The 17,283-nt window shown below is 42.3% G+C and overlaps 1 protein-coding gene across 1 annotated transcript in view; it reads left to right on the top strand.

Annotated features, from left to right (window-relative positions):
* Stard13 (StAR related lipid transfer domain containing 13) overlaps window positions 1-17,283 on the top strand; it is a 381,417-nt gene that overhangs the window by 116,861 nt on the left and 247,273 nt on the right. The window contains exon 3 of the mRNA XM_040751432.1: window positions 4,936-4,969. Within this exon, the coding sequence (XP_040607366.1) occupies window positions 4,936-4,969 (34 nt within the window). The remainder of the gene's footprint in view (window positions 1-4,935; window positions 4,970-17,283) is intronic.

Genomic DNA, 17,283 nt, shown 5'->3' with positions numbered 1-17,283 from the left:
ATCCCAGCTTCCTCTCCCTCCCCTCCTCCCCCGCCATCCCCACCAGGTCCGCCACTCTCCCACCCAATCTCCACTCCGTTCACCAAGGAGGGTGAGGCCCTCCATGGTGCATCTCCAGTAACTGTCATTTCATCCAGGGCAGGCCTAGGCCCTGCCCCCAAGAGTCCTGGCTGAGAAAGCATCCCATATTATGGCATGGGCACTTAAAGTCTACTTGTACTCCAGGGATAAATACTACCCAAGGCCCCATAGATTACCTAGGCCTCCTCACTGACACCCACATTCAGGGGACTGAGTCAGTCCCATGCTTTCCACACAGCCATCAATCTGGAGTCCAAGAGCTCCCCCCTTGTTCAGGTCAACTGTTTCTGTGGGTTAAACTAGCCCACTCTTAACTCCTTTGCCCATCAGTTCTCTCTTTCTGACACTGGATTCCAGGAGTTCAGTTCAGTGTTTGTCTGTGGGTATCTGCCTCTGCTTTTATCAGTAGCTGGATGAAGTTACTCTTTCCCAAACTCTCTGGCAGTGGGATTGTATGCTGGCACTCCCCTGATTCATGTCTAAAATCCACAAATGAGTGAGTACATACCATGCTTCTCTTTTTGTGACTGGGTTACCTCATTCAGGATGGTTTCTTCTAGTGCCATCCATTTGCCTGCAAATTTCAATATTCCATTGTTTTTTTTTTCCTCAGAATAGTACTCCATTGTGTAAATGTACCACATTTTCTCTATCCACTCTTCAGTTGAGGGGCATCTAGGTTGCTTCCAGGTTCTGGCTATTACAAATAATGCTGCTATGAACATAGTGGAACAGACATCCTTGTTGTATGAATGGGCATCTTTTGGATATATGCCTAAGAGTGGAATTGCTGGGTCTTGTGGTAGACTGATTCCCATTTTCCTGAGAAATCTCCATACTGATTTCCAAAGTGGCTGTACAAGTTGGCACTCCCACCAGCAGTGAAGGAGTGTTCCCCTTTCGACATATCCTCTCCAGCATAAACTGTCATTGGAGTTTTTTATTTTAGCCATTCTGACAGGAGTGAGATGGTACCTCAGAGTTGTTTTGATTTGCATTTCCCGGATGGCTAGGGATGCTGAGCACTTTCTCAAGTGCCTCTCAGCCATTTTAGTCTCCTCTAATGAGGATTCTCTATTTAGTTCTGTACTCCATTTTTTGACTGGATCCTTTGGTGTTTTGGAGACTTGCTTCTTGAGTTCTTTGTAAATTTTGGAGATCAGCCCTCTGTCAGATGTGGGGTTAGTGACTATCTTTTCCCAATCTGTGGGTTTCCTTTTTGTCTTGCTGACTGTGTTCTTTGCCTTATAGAAGCTTCTCAGTTTCAGGAGGTCCCATTTATTAATTGTCGATCTTAGTGTCTGTGCTACTGGAGTTATGTTCAGGAAACGGTCTCCTGCACCAATTCGTTCAAGGGTGCCTCCCACTTTATCTTCTAACAGGTTCAGTGTGGCTGGATTTATGTTGATGTATTTGATCCATTTGGAATTAAGTTTTGTGCATGGCAATAGACATGGATCTATCCGCATTCTTCTACATGCCAGCATCCAGTTATGCCAGCACTATTTGTTGAAGATGCTTTCTTTTTCCCATTGTATATCTTTAGCTTCTTTGTTGAAAATCAGATGTTCATACATGTATGGGTTAATATCAGGGTGTTCAATTCTATCCATTGGTCTACCTGTCTATTTTGGTGCTAATACCAAGCTGTTTTCAGGACTATAGCTCTACAATGGAGCTTGAAGTCAGGGATGGTGATGCCTCCAGATGTTGCTTTGTTGAATAAGGTTGTTTTGGCTATCCTGGGTCTTTCGTTTTTTCATACAAAGTTGATTACTGTTCTTTCAAAGTCTGTGAAGAATTGTGCTGGGATTTTAATGGGGATCGCATTAAATCTGTATATTGCTTTCAGTAAGATTGCCATTTTTACTATGTTGATCCTACCTATCCAAGAGCATGGGAGATCTTTCCACCTTCCGGTGTTTTCTTTAATTTCTTTCTTTAAAGACTCCAAGTTCTTGCTATACAGGTCTTTCACTTGTTTAGTTAGCATTACCCCCATAGTAACGCTATTTCTGGCTATTGCAAAGGGCGATGTTTCTCTGATTTCTTTCTCAGCCCTTTTATCTTCTGTATATAGTAAGGCTACTGATTTTCTTGAGTTGATCTTGTATCCTGCCACTTTAAGTGGCAGGAGTTCCCAGGTAGAGTTTTTTGGATCACTTATGTAAACTATCATATCACCTGCAAATAGTGAAAGTTTTACCTCTTCCTTTCCAATTTGTATCCCCTTGATCTCCTTTTGTTGTCGTATTGCTCTAGCTAGAACTTCAAGTACAATATTGAAGAGGTATGGAGGGAGTGGACAGCCTTATCTTGTTCCTGATCTTAGAGGAATTGCGTTGCGTTTCTGTTCATTTAGTTTGATGCTGGCTGTTGGTTTGCTGTACATAGCTTTTATTATGTTGAGGTAAGTTCCTATTATCCCAGATCTCTCCAAGAGCTGTATCATGAAGGGGTGTTGGATTTTGTCAAAGGCTTTTTCAGCATCTAGTGAGATGATCATGTGATTTTGGTTTCTCAGCTTGTTTATATGTTGGATTACATTGATGGATTTTCGTATGTTGAACCATCCCTGCATCCCTGGAATGAAGCCTACTTGATCGTGGTGGATGATTTTTCTGATGTGTTCTTGGATTTGATTTGCCAGTATTTTATTGATTATTTTTGCATCAATGTTCTTGAGGGATATTAGTCTGAAGTTTACTTTCTTAGTTGTGTCTTTGTATTGCTTGGTGATCAAAGTTATTGAAGCCTCGTAGAAAGAGTTTGGCAAAGCCCCTTCTGCTTCTATTGCATGGAATACTTTGAGAAGAATTGGTATAAGCTCTTCTTTGAATTTCCGGTAAAATTCTGCACTGAGGCCATCTGGTCCTGGGCTTTTTTTGGTTGGGAGACTTTTGATGACTGCTTCTATTTCCTTAGGGGTTATAGGTCTATTTAAATTGCTTATCTCTTCTAGATTTAATTTTGCCAATAATATCTATCCAGAATATTGTCCATTTCCTTTAGATTTTCAAATTGTGTGGAGTACAGGTTTTCAAAATATGACCTGATGATTCTCTGGATTTTCTCAGTGTCCGGTGTTATGTCCCCCTTTTTGTTTCTGATTTTGTTGATTTGCATGTTCACACTCTGTCGTTTGGTAAGTTTGGTAAAGGTTTGTCTATCTTGTTGATTTTCTCAAAGAACCAACTCTTCGTTACATTGATTTTTTTGTATTGTTTTCCTAGTCTCTGCTTTATTGATTTCAGCCTTCAATTTGATTATTTCCTGGTGTCTACTCCTCCTGGGTGAGTTTGCTTCTTTGTTAAGTTTCTGTCCAGTAGTCCTGTCTGTTGAAGTCTCCCACTATAAGTGTGTGGGGCTTTATATGTGATTTGAGTTTTAGTAATATTTCTTTTATGAACATGGGTGCCTTTGTATTTGGGGCATATGTGTTCAAAATTGAAACTTCGTCTTGGTGGATTTCTCCTGTGATGAGTATGAAGTGCCCTACTTCATCTCTTTTGATTAATTTTTTAAAATCTAATTTGTCAGATATTAGGATTGCTACCCCTGCTTGTTTCTTGGGTCCATTTGATTGGAAAATCTTTTCCCAACCCTTAACTCTGAGGTAATGTCTGTCTTTGAGGCTGAGGTGTGTTTCTTGTATGCAGCAGAAGGATGGGTTCTGTCTTCTAATCCATTCTATTAGCCTGTGTCTCTTTATGGGCAAGTTAAAACCATTAATACTGGGGGATATCAATGACCATTGATTGCTCATTCTTGTTTGTTTTGGGATAGTTGATGGTGGTGGAATTATATGTGGATTTCCACCTCTTTTCTTTTTGCTATTGGTAAGGTGGGATTATCTATTGCCTATGTTTTTCTGGTTGTAGTTAACTCCCTTGGGTTTTCCTTCCAGAAATTTCTGTAGGGCTGGATTTGTGGCTACGTATTGTTTAAATCTGGTTTTGTCATGGAATATCTTGTTTTCTCCATCTATAGTGATTGAAAGCTTTTCTGGGTATAGCAGTCTGGGATGGCATCCGGGTATCTTATTATTGGTAGAAATCAGGGCTGGAGTGATGGTTCAGTGGTTAAGAGCACTGGCTGCTCTTGTAGAGAATCTGGGTTTGATTCCCAGCACCACATGGTAGCTAGCTCTCAACCATCTGTAACCACAGTTGCTGGGATCTGATACTCTCTGGCCTCTGGTACACAGAAGCACATGCAGGGTGACTGAGACCTATACACATAAAATTAAATTAATACATTGTTTAAATTAAAGTAAATGAAAGCAGTCCATAAGAAGGACACAGGGAAAAGGAAGCTCATCAAGAAAATGGCACGAACAGCTGGAGGTAGAAAACGCAGCAGGGACAGAGTAGAGGCAAAGAAACCCTAGGGGTTAGATTTCGTAAGTGGCAGGGCTAGGTGGGTCTTCTGTGCTGGCTCCTGGGCTTTACTGGAGAGTGATGCAAGAGGGTGTGGCACTAACTGGATTTAGCACTGACAGGTTTTTGGTGACATGGGGCAATGAAGTAGTAAATGGGACTAGAATTCAATTTCCTTTTCAATTACTAAAGGGGCAAACAGAATTATGCAAATCCTTGCTCAAGTTGTAGAAAAATAAGCTAAATACATCTCCCCCATGAATGAGTATTTTAATTGCCTTCATAATGTTGATATTTGTGGAGCCTAAATTAATTTAAGAGGAATGTTCCGGTCTGTTTTTTAGTCTTATTTTAGGAAGACATTTGATTCCTATTTTGTAATTTGATTTTTTTGTTGTTTCAAATTTGATTCTTCTTTTTATAAAGTCAGCACAAATTTGAGGTATTGAGAGAGTTGTAATTGCTTTTTCTACAGGGGCTGTTTGACAATCAAGGCAAAGAAAGTGAAGGTAAGAGGCCTTGATGAACTGCTTTCCTCTTTAAACTGAGTCTAGTGAAGGTAAGAGGCCTTGATAAACTGCTTTCCTCTTTAAACTGAGTCTAGTGAAGGTAAGAGGCCTTGATGAACTGCTTTCCTCTTTAAACTGAGTCTAGTGAAGGTAAGAGGCCTTGATGAACTGCTTTCCTCTTTAAACTGAGTCTAGTGAAGGTAAGAGGCCTTGATGAACTGCTTTCCTCTTTAAACTGAGTCTAGTGAAGGTAAGAAGCCTTGATAAACTGCTTTCCTCTTTAAACTGAGTCTAGTCTAGTTGCTGTGACTACTGGGAGTGTTGGGAATTTCTGGTAGCAAATGGGTGTTCATGGGATGGTGGTAAACTGGTTGCACCTCACATCTTGAACACTGGGTCAGTTCGCATCATCTTCCTCCAGTCCACGTTCCACTGGGATGCATGCTAATTCCCACTTGGTACTGTTAGTTTCACACAGAAAGGAAGTACTTTGTATGACCAGCCATTATCCTGAAGTACATGCTACAGATTAAGAAATGTGTTGAAACATTTGCACAAACAGAAAAAAAAAGCCCTCTCAAGAATGAGGCATGTATGAGGGTAGAAGTGGCTACTGGTGCGGCTTTTGCATTGGAAATACTTTGTGTAAATCCAAACATTCCATCTTAACTTACTGAATTTCTCGTATTAATGACTTGGTAATGGAACAGCTACCCCTTGAATCACTGTCCGGCAGTTCTCGCTTTCCTCTTGGTTTGGGCAGCTGTTACAGATGCAATGTTCTGAAAGCCTGACCCATCAGTCTTTATCTCACATGCTCATTTATGTTCTCACATGAAAAATAACACTTGAGAAACCTCTGTGCGTATCCCTCATTCTTCAAGATTATAATTTCCAGATTGAGTGTGAAAGTAAACTCCTCTGAGATTTTATCATGAATGTGGGACTTTGAAATAACTGTGTCAAATGATTCTATAAAATAACTGTCAAGTTAGTAAAGGAAATTATTTTTACTTTCATATACTCATCTTTTCTATCATCTGTTGCTAACCAATTCTACTCTATATTAAAAAACTCAAGACCTCAGCTTCAGTTCTTGTTAGTAATACCAGAACATGGGTCACCCTCCTCACCCTGGGATTTTACATTTCATTTGCCCAAGTCAGACTCAATTTGACGGTATTGTATGAAAAATACCAGAACCAAATGTTTGTGTTTTGAACCATGCACAGTTCTGAGTTGTAAGATGATCTCTTGTGTCTAACTACACTCTGGCTAAGATGTGAGCCATTCTTTTGTCCTTTGTCTCCACGCTATATACCCTACCCTCCTGTTAGTCACTCAGTCGCTTTCTCAGACACTACTTGATTGTCAAGGTATTGTAGCACTTATATTCACGCAATCATAATTTTCTTTAGTAATGGCCAAATATCAAGACTAGTAACATTAGCAATTTCGCTATTACATACTGTCATAATTGTATTTCATTATTACCCTTTACTATTAATCTTTCACAGTGTCTTCTTGTCAAATTAAGCTTTCACATTGTTATGAACATATAGGGAGACACAACTTATAGAACACCGGATACCATCCATGATTTCAAGTAATAGTTGGTCTTATGTCATCTCCTTCCTCCAAATAAAAGGGGCACTATAGTTGTCATCTTCTGCTCTTCCAGTTCCTAGGATCTCTCTGTGCTAAACTGTCAGACAAATTAACTGGCTGGAACCTTACCAGGAAGGGTCTTTCGGGGTGCGCTGGGCACACAGGTGCCCCGTTAAAACCACCACATGCCATCTATTCCTTCCATTCCATGAAATGCCTTTCCACCAAGTGTACACTCTCATGTTTGTACTGTTTTTCAACCATGTTTAACCCTCAGCCATGTGTCAGCCAAGGAGGAAACAGGCAAAGCTCTATTTTAGAATTTTAAAATTATGTGAAAGTGCTACAGTACTTTGACAAGCAAGCTGGTGGCTGAGAAAGCCACTGAGTGACTAACAGGAGGGTAGTGTATAGTGTGGATATAAAGGACAAAGAAAGGTCAATAGCAAGTTTTATCAACAGAGAGCTCTGCGCTTCCTCTCTCTGGGTGACACTCTAGCATGTGTTCAAGGATGCTTCACTCCTGAAATGCCCAGATGGGTACCCTGGAGGCTTTTAAACACTGCTCTGTAAATCTCATAATGAAAATAATACAGATGTTTTTCTTTACATCTTAAGCACAGTCATCTTGTTACTGCTGAAGATTACTTTTCTTCGTGTTTGGGAAAGTGAAAGGCAGCCCCTGAAGGACTAGAAAGCTTGCTTCCCTAACCAGTGAGACACCATATGGTGGGCCTGCCCTGGAGGCACTGCCTTGGAGGGGCTGTCTCTGGTGAGATGTAGGAGCCATCTGCATATTTAGGTAGCATGTATGGGGCTCAGCCTGGTAAAATCGAAACTTTTCAGCTACTTAACCATGAGGACATTTAGTGTTCCGCTCGGAAGGGGAAAAGATGAATGAGCAAATGAGCCAACAAAACAATTGAGAGTAGAAAATGTTGGTAAGCCATGTCTGGGAGCAATTTTTGTGCAAATTAGCTCAAACAAGAATTTCTGAATCCTACCTCAAATCTCCAAATGCACAAAGTTCCAAACTTGTTGTTTAATTACAGTTTTCCTCATTCTTTACACCTATCTTTTATAATAAATTACTAACTTAATCTTGACAGGTCTTCTTGCTGTTTCAAAAAATGTGATGTCAGCTCCTTTCATTCTAATTCAGCTCTTTCTTTATTGTTTCTTGGGGGACATGTCAGAATCCTTTTCCTTCTCATTTCACCTGAGATGTGATGTTGGTGTCAGATTAAAGAGCCTGGAAACATCCAGAAATGAGGACTGCCATGGCATAGGAGGAAATGGCTGTGACTCTAGCCTACTGTTTGTCCCTATAGGCGAGACACCTGATCATTCTTTCCTGTATTCTAAAGCTGCCTCATCCATGTTTCCTCTGGTCCCATTCTCTAACTGGGGTGAAAGTGGAGCCAGATACAAGAGTGGCCTCAGGCAGAAAGCACAGGTGACAGTGCTGTGTAAGCCAGTCATGTGCTGCTTCCCCTCATAGGGTCTGAGATGACACCACTGAACATCTTCCTGGTGAATGGGAAGACCTCAGCCTTGTGATGGAACCGAGCTGCACTTGTGTGATTGTGTGTAAGTGACTTCCACTTCCACCTGTCACACAGTGGTCTCTTTGTTAGAGAAAAGCTAGAAACAAATGGTTCGCTAGTATGAACAAAAGCATGTACGATGGGGTGTACTTTGCTTCTGCTTCTCTAGAGTTCGTGGCAAGCGCCTGAGCTCAAATAGCTCTCTATCTCTTTTCACTCCAACTTGTAACTGTGACTCTACCTTCCATCTTTAAGTGTTTGCCAAGCGTCTGCCGTGTCCCTGGTCCTGTGCAGAGCATTAGCAATCTACAGGTAAATAAGGTAGAATCATCCATCCTTCCAGCTTCTCTATGTCAATCTTCCCCAGAGATTTCTTCAGTGAAACCACAAGTTTTCAGTAGAGCTGTGACTTTTTACTGAAATTTATCGTAATGTGATGAGACTTTAAACTTGTGATTTTCTTGTGACGATGCAAAGAGAGACTATCACAGTTCTGTGGCAGTGTATCCAAACAGGCCACAGCAAAAAAAAAAAAAAGCACCAAGTGTGAACTTGTCTTGAAATCTGAGTGCCACAAGAGGTTTCAGAGTTTCCTGGGTCAAGTTACACTAGGCTTTGAGTTGTACCAGTTGGTTCTGAATGCTCAGTTGTTGCCCTGGGAAGGTTCCAACTTAAAGTGGGCAGGGGAAAGGGGGATGCTCTGCCCACCATTCCTACCCTCTGGGGCCAGAATCCACTCCACTTGAACAGAATTCTCAAACCTCCTGGGAGTCCCTGGGAGCAGCAGAGATGAAATGTGTACCGTACCTTGTGACCTCAGGTGACTTTAGCATTGCTGTTCCTTCTGCTTCGCACACTTGTCCCTTACTCTTAAAACAGAAAGGCTGCCTCCTTCCCATGAAGCCCCAAATGCTGCGGGTTTTAGAAGCCTCAACTGCCAGCTCTAGCTGGGGTGGCTCTTTCTGCTGCCTGAATTCTGTTGCTGCAATCTCTTGGTCCCCTTCAGAGCATATGTCAGAAGCTGAAATTGTCTCTCCCTCCCCCTCTGCTATACCTTTCTTCTGTTCCTCTTCCCTCCTTCCCTCCCTTTGTCCTCCCTTCCTCCCTCCTTCTCTCTCTCTTCTCCCCCTCTCTCCACCCCTCCCTTTCTTTGCACCAGACTAGAAGGTCCGTATATTTGCTATTTTATCCTTTAAGCCCAGCAGACAGCTGCTACACAGCAGGGTCTCAAAATCATGTGCTGCTTTTTTTTCATATTGATACATTTTTTTGCCTCAAGAAAAGTGTGTTCAACAGTGCCATCTGTATTCATAAACTTGTAGAGTCAATGCTATAATACAGTTGAATAATATAAACATAGGAGAGCCATATTTTCCCTTAAGAGTTTCATAGCCAATGAAGAAAGAGATTACAGAAAGCTGATACACGGAGGGATTAAGCAGGCATACATAATTTCTACGGTATTTCTGTCGCTATTTAGAATGTGGCTATAAGAGGAGCACAGGCAGGCTTCTTAGTCAGCGACACATTGTTGCTGTGATGACAGCCAATGGACTCTTCTCTTCTGTACTTGTCCCTTTTAAATAGTAACTGTTGATAAACGAATGAGTTCTGGGGTTGGGGGCATGGCTCACAAGTGCTTATAGATCCCCAACACCTAGGCAGAAAAAAGTCCAGGCCTAGTGGCGCAGTTATAATCCCAGCATTGGGAGACAGAGACAGGAGGATTTTGGGGGCTTGTTGGCTAGCCATTTCAGCAGTATGAGTGAGCTCCAGGTCCCAGAGAGAGGCCCTGTCTCAGAAAACAGTGATGGTTGAGTAGTTCACCCTAAAGCAGGCATTTAGACCAGCACCCCATAGGCTCATGGGACACTGCAAAAAAAAAGGGGCAGAAAGAACATAGAGTTGGAAGATAGGGTGAAGGACTGCAAAATGCCATTTTTTGGGTACAATGTGGTACAACCATTGCAGTCAGGAGCCCTCAATAGCTGTGGATGACTACACTGGGTCTGCTCAGGAGTGGTCCTACCAACAACCAGGCATGAAGCTGGGGCACAGGAGGCTCTACTTCACTCTGGTGAACTATTTTCTACTGATATATTCAGAGAACGGAGGAATCGTTATCTTCCATTGCATACCTACTGGTGACCCCACCGGGTGCCAGTGGAGAGTCTGAATTAGATGGTCACACAGATGACCCTGGTTAAACTAAATGGGTCACAAAACAAAACCAGATGTCATGAATCTGGGAAGGGATGGCTAGAAAAGAGGAGGAGGTTGATGGGGTAGAAAGGACATAAGAAAGGGTGGAGGGCAGAGTAACCAAAATACATTATATACAAGTATAAAATTCTCAGAACAGTATAACTTAATTAAAAATACCCCCAAGACATAAAGTGGAAAGTCATTGAAGAAAATACCTGCCATCAACCTCTGGCATCCACATGAACACATAGAAGCAAACATGCATACATGTACACATGAACACACACATACAAACACACTCACACACACACACACACACACACACACACTATTCTGAACACTGAAACCGAATCCATGGAAGAGGTTTGAACTTAACCCAGTGTGTCTCAGAAGGCCGCTGGGGCAGAGTGAACAGTGTAGATCACTTGCACCTGATTCCTCCCACTCTGGTGCTGTCCTGAGAGTGGAGGCCAGTTTTCCAGAAGCCAGGGACCTTGAAGGACACCAGTATTGCCAGGCAGGAGCAAAGCAGAAAACGATCACTGTGATATATTATTTATGATTCATTAAAGCTTGCTTGAGGATTCAGAAAGCAAAGTCAGCTACAAGCCATAGAAGCCAGGCACACACCTTTAATCCCAGCAGCCAGAAGCTAGGAGGTGGTGGTACACACCTTTAATCCCAAGATTCAAGATTAAGAGAGATAGACTGATTTCTGTGAGTCCAAAGCCACCCAGAGCTACACAAAATTGATCCAGTCCTAAAGAGAAACAGCTCACACAAAGATGATGTCAGCACCTGGGATCACACACCCTTAATTCCAGCGTTAGGGAGGTATATGAGACAGGAGCAAGGTCTCAGGATGAGGCATTCATTCTCCAGCCACACTGAAGATTGGAAGGCTCAGTATCAAGCAGGATAAGGAAGATACTGAAGTCTCAGGATTCTCCAGTCACACTGAGGAGAGGCAGCAGTTTGAGGCTTGATGAAGAGCCCATGAGTGGATCAGCCCTTTCAGCCTGAGCTTGAGGTGAGACCTAGTGGCAGCTGTTTTGCTGATCATCGCTTGAAGTTTGAACCCCAATATCAGTCTCTGGATCTTTTATTTTTCATGCAACAAATCAACTGTGTTTGGAAGGGCTTTTTTGGCAACAAGGAAAGAATACTATTTTGTTATAAGATTTTTTTTAGACAGTCATCCATTCCTTCAGTGAAAAACAGGAGCATCAGTGTGTTCTATGGCTCTGAGGCACAGACTGCAAGGAGCAACCTCAGCAGAGAAAGATCTTTTCCAGACTTCATGATCATTTTTTAGCCTGAAGATGAAAATAATGGTTTTCTACCCAATACCATTATTTTATCTTGAATATACACATATATGTGTGTATATATCACTTTACTTTTATCATGGTATATTTATTTATTAAATTACAAACAGTGCTTACCACAGAACATTTCATCCTTGGGTCCAGTAGTATTTTAACAGCTTGTAACTAGACTTGAAATTAGCCAGTATTTGTATTTCTGGTCTTCAAACACAATCTCTGTATTAGAGAAAATAGAAGTTAAGAAGCAGTGATAATTTTGGCTTTTAAAATTGCCTTTGTAAATGTATTGTGCTCAAAACACATAGCTTAAAAGTATCATTTATACACCCCTGTTTTCACTGTGCTTTTAGCATAAATATGTAGCCCCACGGAAAAGTTTTAATTTCTCACCCGAATGGTGGCAGTTCTACAGGGGAATGGTATGTACATGCATTTATCTGTAGCAGCGAATGCAGTTTTTAGAAATTCCCAGGAGACCCAGCTTATGTCCTGTAGGTTCAGTCTGTTTTGTGAAGTCCCCTGAGTGGCTTTGCAATCACCCTGCTGAAAATTTCAATCCTTTTAGGAGCTTGGAAAAAAAGGGAAAGGGGATGGGAGAGGGGGAGGGAGTAGGGAAGGTGCAAGCCAGGGAAAGGGAGACAAAAATTGCCTCACACATTGCTTTTTTCAGAAACCAATCACTGAATGTTATCAAATTAAGTTACACTGATTTATATCTTTTGTCAATCCCTTCCAAACACTAAAATGAAGTTGCATCTCTTCACCTGCATCAGTCAGGACCTAACCCATCATTGTTCTCTGAGCACACCCTGCCCTTCATCCTTCAAGGACCTGAAGAAAGGCAAGGTGTCCCCTGAGCCAGCTAAGCTAGCACACTGTTGAATTCTGTTCCCCAGTAAGTAGGTAAGCTAGTCAGTTCTGTTTCGGCCTCTGCCATTGGCCCCATAAGATTCTGTCATTTAAAGAGAGCTCCCTCAAAACAAATACCAAAGCCTGTCACTGGTGCTGGCCGCATAATTTGTCCCTTGGTATACTTTTTAAAAGTAAATTACTATTATTAGTATTATTACTACTGTGTGTGCATGATGTGGGAGGCATGTAGGTTATGAGACATGTATAGAGGTCAGAGGACTACCTTGTGGAGTTGGTTTTCTCAGAACTTCTACCTTCTTATGAGTTTGGGGGCTCAACCTCAGGTCACAAGGCTTGCACAATAGCATGTAGGCCAGCAACTTTACTTGCTGAAACATCTTGCTGGCCCTTCATATACATCTTATGAATGACTAAAAGTTACTCAGTTAATACTTATAACAAGCCTGCCATGTGAGAACTGTTGTCTTGATTTTGCAAAAACTGAGATTAAAAAAAAGACAAAATAACCAAAAGAGAGAGGTTGGGTGTTTATCTCAGAAGGAGAGCCCTTGCCTAGCAAGCACAAGGCCCTTGGTTCAGTCCTTAGCTCCAAGAAAATAAAAAAGAATAGCAAATGCTGAGATTAATGGACTTCAATTGTTTGCCGTATTTCACACATTTGTTAACTGGCAGACAAAATCTGATACCAATTAGTTTGAATTGCATTTTAATTTTGATCAGATGTATTAAATATTCCACTGCTATATATCAAAATAAAAATGTCGGAGATATTTCTTAGCCTTTTCTTCATACTAAGTATTTGAAATATGGGTGTATTTTTACACTTATGGAGCAGCTGCCTTTCAAATGCTCTCATTTCAGCTAGTGAGGCTGCTGCTTGGTGGGACTCTGTAATGATATCACAACAGGGCCCCCAGAACTCAATGTAGGGGAAAAGAACCAGCCGAAGAAACACACCCTGAGCAGAGTCAAATAACACACTTGGCCTTGCAGCCAGAACCAAAGAAATACACTCTGACCCTGAAACCAGTGCCAAAGAAACACACTTTGCCCCTGGAATGAGAGCCAGTGGAAGAAGTACACCCTGACTCTAAAAATTATATCCAAAAGGCTAAAAAGGACCAGTGAAAGAAACACACTTTGGCCCTGAAACCAGAGCCAAATCCGACCCTAAACCTGTGCAGAAAACTAACCAATCCTTGAGCAGGAGAGCTAGCCATGGGATTGAAATCTGACCAATCCCCACCCTGGAAATCTCCCTGGAAAAACTCCTCCCCCTAAGAATTCCTATATAAACCCTGTGACTGTTTGACTTCTGGCTGTTCTGGCTGCCCAGCTGTCCTCTGCCCCCCCCCCAGCAGAGGGCAGCCACTCTCCTGGTTTCTTCCCTCCCAATAAAACTCTTGAATGAGGTTTGGGTGAGACCTTCACCTGAGCAGAGAAGACCCTGCGTGGAGCAGAGCTGAGCAGGGTTGTAACACTTTTTGATGGGGAAACCTTCCCTGGTGAAGTGAAGTTGTTACACTCTGCTCTCTGGGAGACTGGAGTCAAACTATAACAACTTCTCCAGGGAAACCCTTTGCTGCTGGAGCAGAACTGATACACTGGGGGAAGCCTTTCCCTGAAGCATGGCTGTAAGCTGCTATACTTACGGTGATGTGCTGTGCTTACTGTGACCTGTAGTATTGCCTGGCTCCAGAGTGCCAGAATACCTTTCCATCCAAGCGGTAACACTCAGTATTCTTTGACTCCCGAGTGCCATAATCCATTCTTGTCCATCCCATCTGGTCCATCGAAGTGCTTATATTCAACATGTCAGGAATGTGACTTCCAGCATCTTTCCCTCCACCCTTTGATTACAAACACTCAGGTGTCTCCATTTTTAGTGATATTCTATTATTTGAAAATTTTCATGCATTTATACAATGTATCTTGATTACATCCACTGACCTCTTCCCCTCCCCCTTCAACTCCCTATATGTCAACAAAATATAATGCCCTCCTGACATATATATGTGTGTATCACTTTATACATACACACATACACATATATGTATATATCTGAGTACAATCGGTGCTACCTATATGTACATGATGTGGAGCTATCCCCACATGAGTGGTCCAGTGACCATTCAACGCCCCACGTTACTCTCTCTCTTCCAACAACTATCAACTGCCAATAGTGCCCCAACTGGAGGTGGGGGGCTCAGGGGCTCCTGATCATAGGTTTCCTGCTTTCCTTTTCATACAGCCTTCATTTTAGTTGGCATGTCCTCTGTCCCTTAGTTTCCCTGTCTCCCATCCCATGCATGTAATGCACCCTTCCCCCAATAGGGCCCACTTCTTTCTGTTCCCTTCTGCACGTGCTCCAAGTTAAACACACAGAACAAAAGGTACGGGCTAGGACCCATGTCTGGAACAGAACACACAGTGTTTGTTTCTCTGGGTCTGGGTGACCCTGCTCAGATAATAATCTGCAGCTCCATCCACTTACCTGCTGATTTCATTATCATTTATAGTTGAGCAATACCCCATTGTACCACATTTTCACCATCCATCTCTCAGTTGGGAGACATCAGGATTTACTGGCAGCCTTTCTCTGTAATCTAAAATGTTATTTTTGTACTTTATATTTATGAATACAAAGCTAAACCCCAAAATGTGCTTTTCAGGGGCAGAACACATGGACAACAGAAAGGGAGCTTGCATGTGAGCCTTGGATCTGGTCAAGTCTTGTGATCAAGGGCCAGCCACTGATATGCTTAACCCTCATTTCTTGTTTCAAAGGCTGGATATCAATTGCCCTACTCACATGACAACTTATAAAATGTGAGGTTGCTTGCTGTGAGGCCCCAAGGTTTCCAGTCAGGGTAGACTCCAGCCACAAGTTCTAGCAGATCCTAATCATTGCAGTGAGAGTTCCTTCATTGCCTCATTCAGGAGGCTCTCCAGTGGGAACCGGTGATTGAGAGTAGATGGTAGCCCAGCCACTCATGGCTTCCCACTAAACCATCCTTTCTTCCCATATATACATACGTGCAGTAAACTTTGATGGATAGATTAAGCCTAGAGATTTAGAACAATTACTAGCCAAAAATAATGGCAATTATAACACAGCACAATGAAAGTTGTGCGTATGGCGTCTCTTGCAAAGAACCTCCCACAAATGTTTGCAACACTGTTAGTGTTTTCACACTAGAGCTGACTGTGGGTGTTTGAAACTGAAAATGTCAGATGAGGAGAAACTACTGTGTGGCGCCGTTTTGTATTGTTTTCCCAAGTTCTTCACAGTGATGTCACAAAGCTTGTTCCTCTTTTGAGAGTTTTGATGAAGTCCACAGCCTCCTGGTATCTTTTATTAGCTCTAGGAGTCACACCAAAGTCAACGCATCACTAAGTAACCACATCTCAAACCAGCAAACTCTGGGTGGGGTTATAATTCGCCTTTGAGACTCACCTTGCTGCTGGAGGAGCAAGCCACAGCAGTCTCTGGCAGAAAATTCACTGAAGGAGTTTGTCAGGCCGAGTCTGCTCTAAGTAACACTGCAAGATTTCTCAAAAATGCGACTGAGCTTTCTAATTAGACAAGGTGAATATCAGCTTCTTATGTAAAAATGCATCTGCATCATATTGCTTATAGACTTTTTCATTTTTGAGAGAAAACTCCACAGTTGCCACCCATCACCGACAATGACAGATGAAATCCAGAACCTTTGGCCAGCTGAGCTAGGGATGTAGCTCAATGATAGAGCCCTTGCTGAGAAGGCAGAAGACCTTGAGTTCAATGCCTGTTGCAGCCAAACAAACACACAGAAACTATCTGTTAAAGATGCTGAAGAGTCCGCCCACTACTCGCCATCCTCACACTTGTCACTCAAACAAGACTTGAGAGATACTATGCTTCCCATTGTTAAAACCACTTCACTTTCAGAGCCAGTCAATGGTAACAGCCAGGGCTGTTACCCAGAGAAACCCTGTCTCCAAAAAAAGACCATCCACCCACCCACCCACCCATCAATCAAACAAACCACAAAAACACTTCACATTCAGTATCAGTGTTAGACAAGTCCAAAGCAGAAGAGGTCAAGTGCAACACCACACACAGATGCCTTGCACGGATCCTCGTGTGCACAAGTGTTTAGCGTATCAATTATTTTTTATTCTTTTCTGGTTTTCATCTCACAGTCTGGAAAAAGCACTGTCCTTGAGAGCAGTCCAAATGCTATCCAGAAGCCCCTTGAGCAACTGTCTAGACAGACAGGAGCAGCCATAGCTGGTGAACCAGAGAGCGTGGGTATCAGCACTGGGAGCAGGGTGCTGGAGTCTGGTTTGGGTGAAACATTTTCACAAAGCAGCTTTGTTGAGGTATAATTCACATACCTGTGATCCACCCATTTACACTCTGCAAGCCAGTGTTTTTACTGGAGCCACAGAATCATACAAGCATCGCCATAACCAACTTTAGAAGGTTTCCATACTAAAAAAAAGAAACCCCTCACATTATCCATCAACCTCCATACCCACTCCTCACATCTCTTTGGATTTCCCCGTTCTGAACATTCTGTTACGAATGGTATTGCTCTGTGTGTGCAGTGTCTGGATTTTCCTTTCTAAATAATGATTTGTTTACTATAGTGAGTTTGTTCTTAGCCTATGGGTACTTGGGTTGTTGCTCTTTTGGCTATTGTAAATAATGCCCGTTTATTTTTGTTGGGGCTTTTAAAAAAGTTTCCTGTGTGCATGCTCTTGACCT

Source organism: Mesocricetus auratus, unplaced genomic scaffold (genome assembly GCF_017639785.1).
Source record: "Mesocricetus auratus isolate SY011 unplaced genomic scaffold, BCM_Maur_2.0 Super-Scaffold_100008, whole genome shotgun sequence".
Classification (NCBI taxonomy): Eukaryota; Metazoa; Chordata; class Mammalia; order Rodentia; family Cricetidae; genus Mesocricetus; species Mesocricetus auratus.
This window is presented reverse-complemented; position numbering and strand designations above follow the sequence as displayed.